This window comes from Chinchilla lanigera, unplaced genomic scaffold (assembly GCF_000276665.1).
Source record: "Chinchilla lanigera isolate Chin_1 unplaced genomic scaffold, ChiLan1.0 scaffold00042, whole genome shotgun sequence".
Lineage (NCBI taxonomy): Eukaryota > Metazoa > Chordata > Mammalia > Rodentia > Chinchillidae > Chinchilla > Chinchilla lanigera.
Window position 1 is genome coordinate 7889192 of NW_004955443.1, and position 18436 is coordinate 7907627.

At 45.8% G+C, this 18436-nt stretch overlaps 1 protein-coding gene across 3 annotated transcripts; it reads right to left on the bottom strand.

Annotated features, from left to right (window-relative positions):
- Positions 1-82: 82 nt before the first annotated feature.
- Lias (lipoic acid synthetase) lies at positions 83-18369 on the bottom strand. 3 transcript variants are annotated; one of them, XM_005391982.2, is made up of 11 exons: positions 18202-18350; positions 16571-16743; positions 14512-14605; positions 13245-13325; positions 12215-12371; positions 12084-12141; positions 9014-9142; positions 5203-5348; positions 3110-3180; positions 2353-2464; positions 83-335 (listed from the first exon to the last, which is right to left on the bottom strand). In XM_005391982.2, exons 1-11 carry the CDS (start codon positions 18244-18246, stop codon positions 283-285), a joined length of 1119 nt encoding a protein of 372 aa, XP_005392039.1. In that variant the 5' UTR covers positions 18247-18350; the 3' UTR covers positions 83-282. The 3 variants fall into 3 exon arrangements, with proteins under 3 accessions (XP_005392039.1, XP_005392040.1, XP_005392042.1); XM_005391983.2 differs by lacking the exon at positions 83-335 and adding an exon at positions 2069-2224; XM_005391985.2 differs by lacking the exons at positions 83-335; positions 2353-2464; positions 3110-3180; ... (3 more) ...; positions 12215-12371; positions 14512-14605 and having other exon boundaries at positions 13241-13325; positions 18202-18369.
- Between the last annotated feature and the right edge of the window lie 67 nt (positions 18370-18436).

Sequence of the window (18436 nt, forward strand, 5' to 3'; positions counted from 1 at the left end):
ATGTGCCACCATGCCTGGCTTCCTGGAAGTTTTAATGTTAAACTGTAATTAATTATAATGTTAATATAAACTTACAAAGATCTTTCATGTGTACATAACAGGCAATTATTTATTAGATAAAGAACACCAAATGAATGGCTATAATTAAATATGTAAGGCATACTGACATTTCTCTTAGCACAAAATCAGCAGGAGCACCCGCACCTGGCAGTCCTGGACCCTCCAGACCAGCTAGCCGCAGCGTGGCCAACCTCCTGTGCTCCTGAGGGTCTGCTCTAAGTTTTAGAGGGATAGTGTTTTTCTTTTAGCCACTAGATTTTTCAGGAAAAATTCACCTATTTGGGAAAAATGAAAATACATTAATATGAGTTTAAAGTAAATAACAGTGCTACTATTTTAGAATTTCAGAATTGTGCTTCAATATTTCCCTTTGGAAGACTTTTGTACTTACTGACATTTCTCCTCAAATCGCTCTTTTTTTTGGGTACTGGGAATCGAACTCAGGACCTTGTGCTTACCAGGCATGTGCTGTGCCACTGAGCTACATCCTTGGTCCCCTCATCCTCAAATCTCAAAGACAGTATTTTTCTAAATATTTCCTGTATCTTTGGCCTTTTCCCCACTGTTCTTTTAAAAATTTTATCACTACAGTGCAGCTGCTATTCTTTGTAACACAATTCACGGGAGGACGGGGGCCGACGTTACCGCTGAGACTGCCTCTGATGATTCCCCACTCTGAGGGCACTATTTATTCTCCTCATCGCCAAGTCCTGCTGTTGGCAGAAGCATCTCAGAGAGCAGTTCTGCCGCGCTACCGCCCGGATCTGTGTTTGCGAAACCTTCACGGGGCCACAGGCTCCGCTGGCGGGGGTGCTCAGCGCCTCCCCACAGGGAAGCGGACTCTGCACGGCCAGGAGCTCCCCAACCCGACACAGGGCATCCTCGGCCACCTTTACAGGAACACATCAACTATTACTAATACTTGAACATTAATTTTTCAAATGTAATCATGCCTAATTTAAACATCTATGGTTTAAACCCCAATATATAAGAAATCATTCATTAATATCAGCCAAGTGTGGTAGCACATACCTATAATCGTTCTTGGAGGCTGAGGCAGGAGGATAGTAAGTTTAAGCCCAGCCTACGCAATTTAAATGACTTAGTGAGACCCTGTCTCAAAAAAAGGCTGAGGGCTAAGGATAAAGTTCAGCGAGAAGGCCCTGGGTTCAATCCCCAGCACCACAATAATTAGCACACATTTTAGACATATCCAAAAAGATCTAGCTCTTTATTCTTCATTATAATTGTTAAGTCCAACTGACAGGGTAAAAAAAATCCACATTTCTTTTGTTTTTTTGTTTTTTTGTCTTTTTGAGACAGGGTCTCACTATGCAGTTCAAGCTGGCCTTGAGCCCACTTTGTAGCCCAAGCTAGTCTTGAACTTGCAACAATCCTCCTGCCTCAGCCTCCCTAGTGCTAGGATTACAGGGGTGCACCATCACACCCAGCTAAAAATCCACATTTTTTAGATTAAATTCAGTCTTCATATATGTTCTCATGGACTTTCTGGTGGCCGTTCTCAACTTTTTATCCCCTGGAAAGAAATGTTTTTATTTTCATAAATCTGCCCGCACAACCGATCAAGACAAGAGTTGAATTACAGAAGTGAAAAATTGCATTGTAGCTAATTTTTCTGTTACCTCTGGGGGGAAAATACAAAGAAATTAACAGTATGAGCAGCAATGCTATCAAATTCCAGTGCTTAAATTGATCTCAAACTGCGAGTCTGGGGATGCAGCTGGTACTGCTTGCAAATGATACACATTTCCCAGAAAATCTTATTACACGCCCGACAGGCTTTGTCATTCCTGCACGACCCACTGCCAGTGCCCACCAGCAGCGCACTGGAGTCGGCGCAGCGTCCCTGCTTTCCCCACGGGCTGACACAGCGTGTGTGTGCGTGCATGTGTGTGTGTGTGTGTGTGTGTGTGCTGTGTCACGGGGGGGCTGAGCCCTGGGGAGGCAGCTGCGGTGGCTGGCTGCAGCGGCGGGGGGGGGGGGGGGGGGGGGCGGTTAAGGAACAAATGGCGGCAGAGAACCGTGCCCTCCGCCTCTTCGGAGAAAGCTCCTCCGGCCGCTCTGGCAAACGCCTTTCCTTTCTCCGACAAAAGATAGCCTCAGCTATTCGATCCACCTCACGGCTTCGGTGACCTGGGTAGAGCTGAACCCGGGAAGTCTGCTTGGTTTCCGCAGAGCTGCGCTCGCGTGGGGCGGGTTCGCGTGCCCGGGCTCTGAGCCTCTGCGCGGGGAGCAAAGCCCAGGACCTAAGGACGCGCCCGCGCGGCTCACCTGCTTTGTATGAGGAGCGCACCAGAGGGCCGCTGGCGGTGTAGTGAAATCCAAGATCACCTCCTACTTTCTCCCAGTACTTAAACTTTTCAGGTGTAATATATTCTTCAACCTGGATTTAGAGAATCACTTCCGGTCAGGCTGCAGAATTCCCAAGTGATTCTGATTCCGTATAAGTGATGCGCGCTGACCCACTGCGCCTCTGGGGTGGGCGCCCCTGAATTCCCAGGGGTCTCCCCTCGTCCCCGCCAGGCCTTCCCCGAAGCAACCTCGCACTCCGGGCCTCCGCGGGACAAAGAGGAGGCTGTCTCTAGAGACTTTTCTGTACTTCCCGCACCGATTAACCCGGTCAGCATCTGACACCCGCTTCTAGAAACAGCCACACTGCCTTCCCTGTCTGACCCCGCGGCGGCCCCGCACAACTCGAACAAGTCCCCGGATCGCCAGGTGCGGCTCAGGGTTTCCCCGTTCTCGGTCAGCGCACTTGAGTCACACAGTGTCACAGGAGCCAGGGAGTGCAGATGAAAAAGTGGGACCCGAGACACAAATACACGGGGAACATTAGCCTAAAAAGCCAGTAGTTTCTTATTTTTACCTGGGGACGATGAAGATATCATTCAAGTTACTAAGAAACATTTGGCAATGCAAGATCTCTGTACCTTGGGCCACGGATACTGCTCAGTGGCACAGCGCCTATCTGGCAAGCACAAGGTCCTGAGTTCAATTCCCGGTACCCAAAAAAAAAGGATCTCCGTACCTTAAGGTGGCGTTTTGTGGGCTGCATGTACTGCCCCAGTGTCAGACAGTCCACATCTGCTTCACGAAGTGCTGCAGAAAAATTAGCAAAAACTCTATTAGCAGGTGTAGATTTGAGTAGCATTTTCCCAAGGAGAGTTTCATAAGGGAGGACACGCTCGTCTGCAGTCCCCGTGATGGAAGAAGATTATACTAGTCTTTCAAAGGTATTTCTGTGCCAGGGCCTACGACAAGGCCTGAACACACAAGAAGGGGTAACACAAGTGTGGGGGGCCGACAGCTGTAGGGACGAGCGCCCCGACACTGGGGCCCGCTGTGAGGCAGGAGTCAAGTGTCGAGGGCAGGGGTCTGCTCGGCAGGGAGGTGAAGGCAGCAGCATGTGGAAAAGCCGGAGACGCTATGCCACAGGCCAAGGCTGCTGGGCTGGGCTCTCACTCACTGGACAAGGTAGGCTCCCCGGACGGGATTCAACTCCTGACATGTAGAATCTCCCTAAGAACCACGTCCATTGTAGTAAAGAGGAGCTTTTAGTCAACCATTTGAATTTACTACGTTTTGAACTACTAATGACTATCAGTAGGCCAAAGGTCCTCAAAAAAAACCTTTCATATTTAAAAGTTTAAATAGACTAAGAAGGCCGGGCATAATGGTGCACGCCTGTCATCCCAGCACTCTGGAGGCTGAGGCAGGAGGATTGTTGCAAGTTCGAGACTAGCTTGCACTACAAAGTGAGCTCAAGGCCAGCCTGAACTGCATAGTAAGACCCTGTCTCAAAAAGACTAAATAAATAAATTTTAAAAAATAAAAATAAAAAGACTAAGAGGCCAAGCATGGTGATGCACACCTGTAATCCCAGCACTTGGAAGGCTGAGGCAGGATCACTGAGGAGGATCACTGCAAGTTTGAGGCCAGCCTGGGCTACATAGCAAGACCCTGTCTCAAAAAACAAAACAAAATAAAAGGAAAGGCCAAGAATCGTAAGCAAATGGGCTAATGGGAAGGAGGTTCAGAAAGTCCAAAGCACTCCATGTTACACAACAATCTATACATAAGTGCTCCTCAAGAGCCCGGACTGGTCTTAGTCATGTGTGAACTGTCAGTGCCTGGTATGTGGCTGGCTCTCAAAAGCCGTGCAATAAAAAAGATGAGTCTACAGCAATACCTCCCTGAACACACCCTATCTCATCTGAAAAAGATGCACGAGCCAGGCATGGTGGCACACACTGGGAATCTCGGTACTCTGAGGCTGAGGCAAAAGAACTGCAAATGCAAGCCCAAGCTGGGCAGCTTAGCAATTTAGCAAGACCCTGTATCAAAATAAAAAATAGAAAAGCCTGAGGATATATTTCAGTGTGAAGCCCTTGGGTTCAGTCCCCAGTACCATGAAAAATAAAAAGAGAAAGTAGACTGAGAGGAAGAGAAAGAGAGAAGTGGATAAAAGAATTTTTCTTTGGGTGAAATGGGTAAGAAGCAAAACGGGATACAAACTTCTGTGGATTCGGCAGTGGATGTTGGAATCCTAGCTACTCAGGAGGCTGAGGCAGGAGGAGGGGAAGTTGGCCGCCAGGGCAGCGGACACAGCTCGGTGGTAGCTGTCTGCCTACCATGTGCAAGGCTGGGGGTTGAGAGTGGGTGCAGTGGTGACCCCTGTGACCCTGGCGCTGGGGAGACTGAGCAGAGAGGATTCGCAATTCCAGTCCCGCCTGGGCAACTCAGCAAGAATTCAGCTTGTCTCAAAATAAAACTTAAAAAAGGGCCGGGACGTAGCTCAGTCACAGAGTGCTGGCCTAGCATGGATAATGTTTACTCTCCAGTGCCCCAACCCCCCAACAAGGGACATACACTTCCTGTCTGAGCTTCATGCCTGTCATCCACGCAGCTGTAAGAGAGCCTACCTGCCTCTCCTGTTGAATTCACAACCATGGACTTTTTCTGGTGCTGGGAATCCAAGCCAGGGTCTCACGCGTGCCAGGCAAGCTATGCCCAGGCCTGGGCTCCCAGCCCAAAGAGGCACACATTGCACAGGGCCTTCCAAGAGGGGTCCTGCTGGGACGCCAATGCAGTCTGAACGCTTTTCACTTCTTAGTTCTTTACCTTTCATTGTCTCGTACACTTGCTCATCACTCTCGCCCAAACCCAACATTATCGATGTTTTCGAAATAATAGCGGGCTGGACCTCTTTGGCGTGTCTGAGCACACGCAGAGACTGGTCGAAGTTGGCCCGCGGATCACGAACTTTCCTGGAAAACAGTGGGGCTGGCATCAGGGAGAGTGGCAAGTCGCAGCGCGTCCCGGATGGCCGGCAAAATGCAGTCTGCGCACTGCGGTTCTTGTCTTTACACCGCTCAGTGGCAGCACTTGTAACAAATTCCTGTTAGTTTAGGAAAGAAATAAGGCTGCTGTGGCCTTCCCAGCTCTGCCAACATTTAAGCTTTCTTCAGGGCAGAGAAAATTAGTAGAAGTCATTTTATATGAGAACTCTGAAGCTCAAATTTACTGACTCTCAGTGACAGTCGAAAGACAAGAGAAAGGGGGCAAAAGTAAGACAATCTCCATATTGAACAAAGAAAAATGAACCTGAAACCACAGAGGCCCGAAACTTAGGCTCCTTGCTTTCCTAGCCTCAGCTGCCCTCTGCTGGCGAGACGCCACACAGCACGGTTCTGGAATTTTCACAGGAAATGATGATGCTTAAGTGAAACCAGGGCATTTGGCACCCACTGCTGGCCATACCAGGGCAGGGCCAGACTTCAACAAAGGCCAAACCAACCTGGCTTCCCAGGGGGGAAGCCAAAAGGCCAGGAAGTTGTGATGTTAAACCAGCATTCAATTGAATTGCAATGCAGCTTTATTTTCTCTAATCAATTTGTCGTTACTTTTTAAAATCAGAAACTGGAAGAAAAAAATGTAGGATTAAAAAGTAACTGCAAAACCACAGTATAAAAAATTACTTTCTAAGTCAGGCATGGTGGTGTACACCTGTGCACTCAGGAGGCTGAGGCAGGAGGATCACTACAACTTCAAGGCTACCTGGCTACATGGTACATTCGAGGCCAACCTGAAAGCTGGGCGTGGTGGCACAGGCCTGTAATCCCAGCACTTGGGAGGCTGAGGCAGGAGGACTGTTCCAAGTTAGAGGCCAGCCTGGGCTACAAAGTGAGCTCAAGGCCAGCCTGAGCTGCATAGCAAGGCCTTGTCTCAAAGAGTTAAAAAAAAACAAAAAAACAAAAACACGGCCAACCTGAACTACATAGTGAGATCCTGTCTCAAAACAAACAAAAAAAGTTATCACTTTTTAAAAGTATTTCTCTAGTTGTATCCATTTACCTATAAAAGCGTAGAGTTTATCTTTCTTTTTTTTTTTTTTTTTTTTTTCTGGTCTTTGAGACTGCCTTGAACTCACTTTGTAGCCGAGGCTGGTCTCGAACTCGCAATGATCCTCCTGCCTCAGCCTCCTCAGTGCTGGGATTACAGGCATGTGCCACCATGTTCAGCCTGAGTTTATCTTTCTTTATAGCTGAGTAATACTCCATTATATAAAAATATCACATTTTTCTTATCCACTCCTCAGTTAATGGGCATTTGGGTTGTTTCCAAGATTTTGCTACAACAAATTGTGCTGCTATGAACATGGGTGCATATATATTGCTGCGGTATGATGTTTTTACTTCTTCTGGGAAAATACCCAGAAGAGGAATGGCTGGGTTAAGTGGGACCTCTAATGCTAATTCTTTAAGGAATCTCCCAACTGATTTCCACAGAGGTTGTACCAGTCTACACTCCCACCACCAGTGAAAAAGCGTTCCTTTTTCCCTGCAGCCCCTCCAGCATTTGTCATTGGTTGATTTCTTGATGGTAGCCATTTTTACTGGGATGAGATGGAATCTCAGTGTTGTTTTAATTTGCATCTCTCAAATGACCAGTGATGTTGAACATTATTTCAAACCATACTCATAAGTGAAATGAATCAGACCCACATGCGTAAACACCGTATTGTCTCCCTAGTGTAAGAACCTGAAAGAGTAAATAAAACTGAAAGGTACAATAGATAGCGTGAAAGGAAAAGGAACTTGTCAATAGGAAAGAACAACTGGGATGAGGGAAAGAAGAAAAGAAAGAAGGAAGGGAAATATACAACTACTTTGAAGATAACAGTAAGTAATACAACAACCATTGCTGATTGCCTAACATGTTGTTGTGAAATTATGTATCAGGAGCTGGGGATATAGCTCAGTGGCAGAAGTGCCTGCTTGGCAAGCTCAAGGTCATGAGTTCAATCCCCGGTAATGCAAAGAAAAAAAAAGAAATTATGTATCAATCTTATAGTTTTTGTGTTTTTGGTTTTTTTTTTGTCTTTGGTTTTGTTATTTTGTTTTTTATTCTTTTCTCTTTAAAATAAAAAAAATAAAAAATAAGAGAAGATTCTCAAAGAAAAAAAGTATTTCTCCACTCAATTTATATTCTATAATGCTTGTGATTTAGAAGAAATGCTTATTACTGTTTAATCATAATGTTTTTATGTTTTATGCACAGAATAATGTAGAAGCTAGTAAAATCAGAGCTAAATACTTTCTTTCTTTTTTTATCTCTTTGAGACAGGGTCTCACTTTGCAGTTCAGGCTGGCCTTGAGCTCACTCTGTAGCGCAGGCTGGCCTCAAACTCGCAATGATCCTCCTGCCTCAGCCTCTGGATTACAGGTGTGTGCCACCACACCTGGCAACTTTTCTAAAGTTAAAGAAAATGAACAATATTAGTCTTGCCTGAGATTTACCATGATTTTAATGTTTTAAAAACTTGAATATAGCCAGGCGTGGTGGCGCATGCCTGTAATCCCAGCACTCTGGAGGCTGAGGCAGGAAGATTGTTTCAAGTTCGAGACCAGCCTGGGCTACAAAGTGAGCTCAAGGCCAGCCTGAACTGCACAGCAAGACCATCTGAAAAAAGACAAAAAAAAATTGAATATAGTCATATGTGGAATAACAATCCTTATTCCTAATTACTAAAATTACTAGGAAGACTAAAGAAATAGTGTCTGCTTTTTAAGGGAGATTTAAAATACATCCAAACAGTATCGGTTTTTCTGCTGGGCCATTTACTGTGTATATTAGTGCCATCTGTGTTACAGGCACATAGATACATTCTACGAGGTATAACTGAAGCTGTGGCGAGTGTTTACACTTTAAGTTTATTGTAGTGAATCACCGTTACTCCCCCTCAAAACACTTCTCACTCTGAACACGTTCTTGGTTCTTGCTGAAGCGCTCTAGAGGGCCTATTTCCTGTCTTTGGTTGTGCGGTTATGGCTGTCTCCATATTTTGAATGAATCAAAATCATTTACTTTTCACGGTCATGTTGACTTTGGAAAGAGCCAGAAGTCACAGGATGCCAGATCTAATACATAGGGGGACGAGGACACACTGCAATGTTTTACAAGCCCAGCTTTCTGTTGGAGGACACACTGCAGCACTATTCACTGTATTTTTTATCACACCTCATAGACACATACGAAAGGATTTCCAGAAGTGCTTTAGGAAGTCCCAACAAGGATGGGACAGGTGCGCTCAAAGCGAGGGGAAGTACTCTGGGGAAGGATGAGTGGCAGTGTCTTTTGCTGCAGTAAATGCTGTAAAATTTAAACGTTCACTGTACATGTTGGTCTCCCTTACATCCATGGGGTTTTTCAGTGTTGAGGCTAGCACTATAATTTCTGATTTTTCTATAAGAGAGGAAAGAAGGGAGGGAGGGAGAGAGAAAGCAATGAAAGGTGGAAAGAAGGAAAGGAGAGAGGGAGCGAGGAAGAGGGCAGTGAGTTCACTCTGGCAAAGTCGGTTGCAGTTTGGCGCTGACAAGTGGGAAGACCTAGAGGAGCGAGACCCCGCTTCCCGGCGGCTCCAGGAGCTCACCTCTGCAGTTCCGGAACTGTTTCCACATTGTGCGCGTAAACGTCTAACCCCGACCGGGCGACCTTCTCCACTGCTCTCAGATCCCCTCGGAAATCGGGGGTGAGGCACTCCACAAGAATTTTTGGATTCCTAGAGGGGAAAACGAGAGGAGCACTGAACTGAGGAAAAGGACTGCCACCACTGCCTCCTGGAACAAATGAACAGAGCCCACCCAGTGTCAGGCACAACACTGACCCTCAGCTCTGCTGAGCACAGCCTGGGCACACACGTGTGCATATACGAGCCACTACATGAGAAATAAAGACATCCAATTCTACGTACACAATGGTTAAAACATTTGCGTGCAAATAACAATCAGAAGAAAAACAATTTTTGGCAATCAGAATAAAGTTTGAGATGACCTAGACTCATGGGGGCGGTACTGAGGATTAAACCTAGGTGTGCTCCACCACGGAGCTACAGCCCCAGGCCCCCTGTTTGGAGTGTTTGGGGACTCAGTCTCACTATGTACTTAAGACTGGCCTTGACTCAATATATAGTCGAGGCTGGCCTCGAACTTGCAGTGATTCTCCTGCCTCAGCCTCCTGAGTGCTGTCCAGCCCCTTTTTTTGTGTATTTTATTATGAAACAAGACCTCACTGCATTGCTCAGATGAGACTGGAATTTAAGAACCTCTTTTCTCAGCCTCCCAAAGCGGTGGGATTACAGGTGTGTGCCACCATGCCCAGTTTAAAATTGTACAGATTTTTAAACCTAATTTGAGTGCTTAAAAATGAGAATCAGTTGCAAAGTAAAATCATTTAAAGGAAATAAAATATGAAATATTAAAATTCTGACTAGGAAATAAATTGGGACATTTAAGCAAATGAAATATTACCTGACTGCTTCAACTGATTTACTTTACAACTCATCAAACAGTCTTCTCCTCCCTTTCTCTAGGCAAATTTTTTCTTTTTGAGATAGGGTCTTACTGTGTAGCCCAGGCTGGCCTTGAACTCATGGCGATCCTCCTGCCTCAGCCTCCAGAGTGCTGGGATTACAGGAGTGCGCCACCATGGCTGACTCTAGGCAAATATTTCACAAGTGCTATGGGTTTTAAAAAAACTTTTCTGGGCTGCTGAATTACGAATTTGCTTAGAAGTACAAGCTAAACATTAATCTTATTTTTAGTGTAGCTGTGTCTATTCACTCAAGGGTTACAATGTCAACTAGATCATAGAGCCGTTCTCTTCAATATGAGCAGAAATGATTCCAGGTTGACCAATTTTTTCACAAACCCAATACAGAAAAGTATCCCTGAGAAAACAGAAAGACCACACAGGCCCTCTCGTGAGTGCAGATGCTGACAGGGCACATCCTTTAACTCTGTTTGGGATCTGACCCAGTCTTGCGCATGCCAGGCAAATGCTCTACACTGAGCTGAGCTATGTCCCCAGCCCTTTTTATTTATTTTTTTTTTTGAGACAGGGTGTTGCTAAGGTGTCCAGGCTGGCCTGGAATTTGTGATCCTCCTGCCTCAGCCTCCTCAGAACTGAGACTACAGGTGTATCCCACCATGCTGGCTTCATTGTTTTTTTTTTAAACTGCAAGTTGAGACCCACTCATGCCTTGTGAAAGAAAGTCAGTAGGAGCCGGGCATGGTGGCGCACCCCTGTAATCCCAGCACTCAGGAGGCTGAGGCAGGAGGATTGTTGCAAGTTTGAGGTCAGCCTGGGCTACAAAGTGAGTTGAAGGCCAGCCTGCACTACATAGTGAGACCCTGTCTCAAAAAGACAAGAAAGTCAGTGGGTTGTTAACATGCTTTATAAAATGAACTATAATAAATGGAAAATAGGCAGTAATGCGAAATCATTGGAAAAACATTTACTAAGTATGCTAGATGTTACAGGCTAGCACTGGGTTATGAGAAATGAGCATCTCTTTTATTTTGCGTTTTGAGACAGAGTCTCATTATGCAGATTAGGCTGGCCTTGAACTCCCAGTGATCCTGTCTCACCTCCTGAGTTCTGGGATTACAAGCACACACCACCATGCCTGGCTTGCGCATCCCTTTTTGGTTTTTTTTCCGGTACCAAGAATCGAACTCACGAGCTTGTGCTTGCCAGGCAGGTGCTGTGCCGCTGAGCTAAATCCCCAGCCCCTGCATAACCCTTTTAAATGCTATTTTAAATGCACAGTATTAAGATAGTAGTAAAAATGTGAATTATGGATAAAATCTCCAAGTCTATAAATATGGATGAAACCTATCAAGAAATATATATTTTGCCGGGTGTGGTGGCACATGCCTGTAATCCCAGCACTCGGGAGGCTGAGGCAGGAGGATCATTGTGAGCTCAAGACCAGCTTGGGCTACAAAGTGAGCTCAAGACCAGTCTGATCTCCATAGTGAGACCGTCTCAAAAAGACCAAAAACAAAATATATACATATACATATAAAGCAAAAACGTTCATTTAGCTTATAGTTTTGGATCCCAGGGAGCATAGCGCAGGCTGTGATAGGGTCTCACTGTATATATATATATTTTAATAGTATTAGAATTTATCTCATTCTAAGTACTTTAAAATGATGATTTATCAAAACTGTGCTAAGACCACAGTTTAACAATTTTTGAGAAGTCATCCAGTTTTTGCCAGGCATGGGGGCACATGTCTGTAATCCCAGCATTTGGTAGGATGAGGCAGGAGGATCACCATGAGTTCAATGCAGTGAGACCCTGTCTCAAGAAAGGGAAGGGAAGGAAAGGGAAAGGAAAACACAGCACAGCACTCAGCTTAGACTAACACTCAAACGTGAAGCGAGGGAAGGGGTTCTATGTACTCACGGCCCAAGGATATATTCATGCCACTGAGCTCTTACCGCTTTGTGCAAATGCTGTATGTATGTAGATACATACACACACGTGTACAAATGTGCACAGATATGCTCTTTCTGGAGAGTTTCCAGCCGATTCTCGGTAAGATGAAATCCCTCCTGAGGTTCATAATCACTGCTTTAAGGCGGAGGCCTTAATCGGAAAGACAGGGGTCCAAAAGGTCCTTAAGGCACACAAACAAGTGCGAAACCAAGTACCTTTCCTTCAAGTGTGCCACGGTCTTTGCAATGTGCTCGGCTCCCCCGTCGGGTACATCTGCAAAGAAAACCCACGGTCAGGCCACCGCACAGGAGCGGCCAGCGGGGGCAGGGGCCACGCTGACACTGACCGTCGCGATCCACGGACGTCAGGACGACGTAGTCCAGGCCCCACTCCGCGATGGCCTCCGCAGTGTGGTAGGGCTCACTGGCGTCCAGGGGAGGGGGGCTTCTTGCAGTCTTCACAGAACAAAATCGGCAACCTCTTGTGCACGTGTCACCCATCAACTAGAACAGAGATTCAAGTCAGACAGACGGACGGACAGATGGTCTCCGGAACACTGCCAAAAGCAAGCTGCACACGACAGGGACAGATTGGGTCCATTTATAAAAACACGAAATGCACAGAGTATATCCTTAAGGACTATAAACTGCAAAACTAGAAAGAAAAGGAAACCACAAATCCAGAATTAACAGTGTTAAGGGAAAAGGGGAGGGGACAAGCCCTGGGAAGGGACATGCAACCCAAATTTTAAAATTCAGTTAAAAAATGGGACCCTAACACACGTTTAGGGGTACATGGGGGACTCTGAGGATAATGCTAATGCTGGTTCTCAAACTGAAGGCCAGCATCAGGGCATCCGCTGCACTGCTGTTCCCAGCGTGTGAAGATGGCCTCGGACCTGCTCAGCACTAGGGTTGGTGTGCGCTAGCCCGTGCTTGCAGTAAGCGCCGATTACATCCCGTACAGAACACATCTTCATGGTTTTAACTTCCTCCTTCCCTCCCCTCCCCAAGCAACAGATCCACGTGCAGATGCTTGTTAGCGTTCAACATTCAATGCAAGGCACAGCCCCTTCTTGTTGAATAGGCAAGACAGAAACACACAGGAAGTTATCAGGAAGAACATTTCCTAAAGAACAGAAGAGGCGGCTCCGGGCGGCACACACTTAACCATCAGACAGAGGGGAGGAGCGATAACAGATTGATTCAGAGAAGGTGACACACAACAGCTTAGATTATTCCCCCAGCTTTTACTTCTTATACTTTGCATAGACTCATTTGTAATGAGAAAGGAGGCAGAGGTTCATGCCGCACATTTTTAGGAGGAGGCGGAGCTACTCCACTTCTACCCTAAAGCTGGGGCAGAGCTGGCTTTACCATGATTGTGGCTGTGGCAGTGGCATACTCGCCACCTCCCCAACACTCTCCAATATTGGGACATCGAGCTTCCTCACACACCTGTCAGTAGAAGGGATCAAAATAAAGTCAGGTTGAAAATACGGACCAAGTGAACAAGTATTAGACACTTTAAGCTGCCCATTGTTTACTGCTTATTTTTTTCCTGTACTGGAGATTGAACTCCAGGACTTATACAACCTAGACAAGCTCTTTACTACTGAGTTGCAAACCCAGCCCTTTTTAAATTTTTAGTTTTAGACAGAGTCTTCCTAAATCGTCCAGGTTGGCCTTGAACTCGGAATCCTCCTGCCTCAGCCTCCAGAATAGCTAGGGTTATAGGCATGCGCCACCATGGCCAGCACAACATAAATTATAGTCTTCCCCACAGACACATACTTAATTCTAATACAAAAATGAACAAGCTGGGCCTGGTGGTAGGTGCCTGTAGTCTCAGCTACTTCGAAGGCTGAAGTAGATCACTTGAGTCCAGGAGCTTGAGATCAGCCTGCACAACACAGCAAGGCCCCAACTCGAAACAAATAAAAGCCCAAACCAGTAGGCCTGGGGTGCACACGCTCTTGGGACCCTCAGGCAGGAGGATCATTAGTCTGGGGGCAACCAGGTACAGTGAGTTCAAGGACAGCCTGAGTGACACAGCGAGATCACATTTCAAAAATCCACAAAAACAACAAAGACCTCAAGCCTACAAAAAACCCTTGCTTCCCAAGTTTCAGGGAATATCTGGAGATATTAAGAAATATAATCACCTTTGTTTCTTTTGTAGAATTTTTTTTTGGGGTGTGTGTGTGTGTGCGTGTGTGTGTGTTCAAGCATCCAACCACTGAGCCATACCCCCCAACCCTTTTAATTTTTTTGTTTTGAGACAGGGTTTTGCAAAGTTGCCCAGGTTGGCCTCAAATCTGCAATCCTCTTGCCTCAGTCTCCTGGTAGCTGGGATTTTCCAAGCCACTACACTTGGCTTGGAAAAATTATTTTCAATTCATTTTTGGGAGGGAGTGCTGGGGATGGAACCCAGGCCCTCAGGGAACTGTATCGTTAGGCCCTATATGTGTTTCTAATTACGGGGAATAATGCATCATTTAACATCATTATTTACTTTCCTTGCTGTTATTTATATATTTATTAATTTTGTTATAAATATATAGAAACAAAGAAACAAAAGCCAAGTATGTAGAAACAAACACGGGTTCAGACTAACATCAGGCAGTTAACACTGAGAACTTACTGTATGGAGATTCAACTTCCGCAATGTATTTTTCAGTTTGTTGTAATTTTTCCCCACTGGAATCTCGGTCTTTAGCCATGGAGGTAGCCTTAACCTAAGGAAGCCAAACACAACTGTCTTTAAAAATAAGCTGACAAATAATCACACAGCTTTAAACAGATTTTACTCTATTACCCACCCTACCTAAAAATTTCTTCCATGATCCTAGATGAATTCCTAACTTCAGCCACAGGAGGGGGGACAAAGACCCAAATTTACGCTCGCTCAGAACCCCTTAGAGAACCCTGGTGGAGGCTGGCAAGGCCCTCTGCTCGCCTCTGCCTTTTGCAGAGGTACAAAGTTGCCCTATTCTAGTAAAATACAGAAGTCTTTGAACATTGCATTCCCTATGAAAAACAGCACCAAAAGTACTCTATTAACTCAGATTGTCTTTTTTTGTGTTTTGTTTTTGAACCAAGGTCTCACTATATAGCTCAGGCTGGCCTCAAACTCATGACAATCCTCCTGCCTCAGCCTCCTGAATGCTGGGATTATAGGTGTCCACCACCATACCCATTTTAATTCAGATTAAAAAGAGATACCCACCAGGTACTATTTGCTCTACATTGTAGATTTTATGGGGATGTTTATTTGTTTGTTTTTGACACATGGTCTCAATATGTAGTTCAAAATGGTCACTATGTAGCTCCGGCTGGCCTTGAGTTTACAATGATCTTCCTGCCTCAGCCTCCTGAGTGCTGAGATTAGAGGTGTACACCATCAAGCCCAGCTAATGGTCATTATTAAACAGAAAAAAAAAAAAAATCTACAGTTTGAAGTGGAGATTATACAGCCTCAACTTGTAAACAGTCCTCAAAACTATTTTCCCCCTGCATGAAATCCTCACCGTTTTTAGGCATTGTATCCACAGGTCATACGTAAATATGGAGAAAGAACAAGTCAGGTCGTGGTATCCACTTATAATTTAAAAATTATCAAAATCTAATAGATGAATAGCAAGGTGACAACCTTCAGTCTGTTAAGAATCAGTGGCTGGGTAGAAAATGGGAAGATGGTTGTTTTATGGTTAGGTCTGAGGAAAGATGAAGAAAACTTGGTAAAGGCCACAGGAAAAAAAATTCCAACAACTTTTACATACCTGTCCTACATGGGTCTGTTATCACCTCTTTCTAATTTTTTTTGTGGGTTTTTTTTTTTTTTTTTTTTTTTTTGGTCTTTTTGAGACAGGGTCTCGCTATGCAGTTCAGGCTGGCCTTGAGCTCACTTTGTAGCCCAGGCTGGTCTCGAACTCACTACGATCCCCCGCCTCAGCCTCCCCAGTGCTGGGATTATAGGTGTGCGCCACCACGCCCAGCTCTAATGACTTTTAGAAAGTCATTTTAGTCATTAGAACTTTTACAAAGTTTAACAAGTTTGAAATTAGCTGGGCATGGTGGTGCACGTGGTGGTACATGCCTGTAATCCCAGCACTCAGATGCTGAGGCAGGAAGACTGCTACTGAGTTTGAGCCGAGTCTGGGCTAGAGTGAGTTCAGGGACAGCATGAACTGTGTAGGGAAACCTTGACTCAAACAAAACAAAAACAAAAAATATACTCCAAGACTTGGTTATATCTGAAAATAATGCAGTAAAAGAAAGGGACATTAAAATTGTCTCAAAATTGCAATTACTGCCCAGGGTGATATGCACTCCTGTAATCCCAGCACTTGGGAAGTTGAGGCAGGAGGACTGCCATGAGTTCAAGGCCATCCTGGGCTACATAAGCGAGTTCAAGGCCAGTCTGGACTACATAGGGAGAAGTAGCAACTTCTGAAAAATTTTCAGGGCCAGGGATATAGCTCAGTAAAATTTTGAGGGCTCAGGGATACAGCACTTCCTTGGCAACTTTGAGGTGCTGAGTTCAATTCCCAATATAAAGAGAAAGTAGAGCTGGGTGTGGTGGCGCACACCTGTAATCCCAGCACTGGGGAGGCTGCGGCTGGAGGACTGAAGTGAGTTCGAGGCCAGCCTGGGCTACATAGGGAGATCCTGTCTCAAAAAAGAAGACAAAAATTCATTACCTTTCTCCTTTCTGGCGTTTTAAGTTTCCTTTGTATTCATCCCAGTTGCTCTTGTCTGCAAGATCACCTGATACAAAATCTTGAAGGTCTGGCCCATTCTGTAAAAGTTCTTTTTTTTTATCTGACAAGGAAGTTAATGCTCTGAATGGGCTGTGTAAACATCTTCCAAACAACTGAAAAAAGAATGCATTATGATACCCATTTAGTGGGGCCTGGAATACTCTAGTTTTAACTCTTATAATACCTAAAAGGGAGAGTGAAGGTAAAGAATTGACAGAAATTATGTTAAAAGCCGGTGTGGTGGTCCAGGCCTGTAATCCCAGGACTTGGAAGGCTGAGGCAGGAGGATCGCCATGAGCTGGAGGAAAGCCTGGCCTATATAGTGAGTTCAAGGCCAGCCTGGACTGCATACAGACACTCTGTCTCAAAAAAATAAATAATCAAAGCTAATGATTAGGAGGTAACTATTTGGGATTTGGGAACCTATCTAATTAAACTCACATTCCTTTCTTTCGTTTTTTTTTTTTTTCCGGTACTGGGAATCGAACTCACGACCTGGCGCTTGCCAGGCAGGTGCTGTGCTGCTGAGCGAAATCCCCAGCCCCTAAACTCATCTTCCTTAACAGGTGTTACAAGTTTGGTTTTCAACAAATTTAAGCTGCAATAACTGGAGAAGTTGCCACAGACATACTTTCTTTTTCTTCTTCTTCTTCTTTTTTTTTTTTTTTTTTTTTTTGGAGACCGGGTCTCACTATGCCGTTCAGGCTGGCTTTGAGCTCACTTGGTAGCCCAGGCTAGTCTTGAACTTGCAATGATCCTCCTGCCTCAGCCTCCCAAGTGCTGGGATTACAGGCCTGCACCACCATGCCCGGCAGTTTTCTATTTTTGACTTGAGACAGACATGTTTATTTTTTGTCTTTTTGAGACAAAGTTTCACTATGCAGTTCAGGCTGGCCTTGAGCTCACTTTGTAGCCCAGGCTAGTCTCGAACTTGCAACGATCCTCCTGTCTCAGCTTCCTGAGTGCTGGGATTACCGGCGTGTGCCACCAGGACAGGCCTGAGACACAGATGCTTAAAAGGAAATTGGCAGTAAACATCTCTACTGTGGATAAGTGTAACTGTTAAAACTGAGAGGTAATGCTAGATTTGTCTCAAGAACTGAAAGGGGAAAAAAAAGGCCTGGAGGAAGAAAAAGCAAACGTAACGTGACTATTTTCCCAGGCTTTGTTGTTTCTGGGTCTGAGCATGACAGGCCCGCGCTGCAGCGCTGCGCCGAGGCGAGGACACTTGCAACGTCTCCAGCGGCGGCTCAGAGGACGGGCTCGTGCTCTCAGCGGTCAGGCCGGTGTGTAACACCCACGAAGGGCCCGGCACGGAGCAGTTCTTGGCGGGCTTACTGTAGTGTTCTAAAATAAATGCGGGACACCGACCACTACGCAGGGGAAAACCAAACCCCTAGAAACAAAAACCCTCAGCATCACCCAGGAGCCTTTCAACCCGGACGTTAGAGTTAACACAAGAAAGGCGCTGCGAACGCTGCCCCGTCACAACGCTGGAGAAGCGCCGGCCTCCACTGCGGGGAACGGAGCCCCCCACCCCACGCTGGCACCCTTCTCGCCCTGCCGCTCACCCGGGGCGCTAGGGTGCGCGCTGCGGCCCAGCCGCGCAGAGACATCCCCTCTCTACGCCCAGCAGCGTCGAGGAAGGACGCGACCACTCATTGCCGAGAAAAGACAGCGCGAAAAAACCGTCGCTCGGTTTATGACAAAGCATCGCCCGCGATCGAGCTACTCTGTGATCGGCTGCTTTAGTCTGAGCGGAGTCGCGTACTAATGACGCAATACGCAGGTCCCTTACAGGCTACA

Coding starts and splice junctions, on each gene's coding strand:
- Lias (XM_005391982.2), bottom strand. CDS start 18,246: ATGTCTCTGCGCGGCTGGGCCGCAGCGCGCACCCTAGCGCCCCGG. Junction 14,606..16,570: donor AAACGCCAGAAAGGAGAAAG/GTAATGAATTTT, acceptor TGGCTTCCTTAG/GTTAAGGCTACCTCCATGGC. Junction 13,326..14,511: donor GGAAGTTGAATCTCCATACA/GTAAGTTCTCAG, acceptor TTCTACTGACAG/GTGTGTGAGGAAGCTCGATG.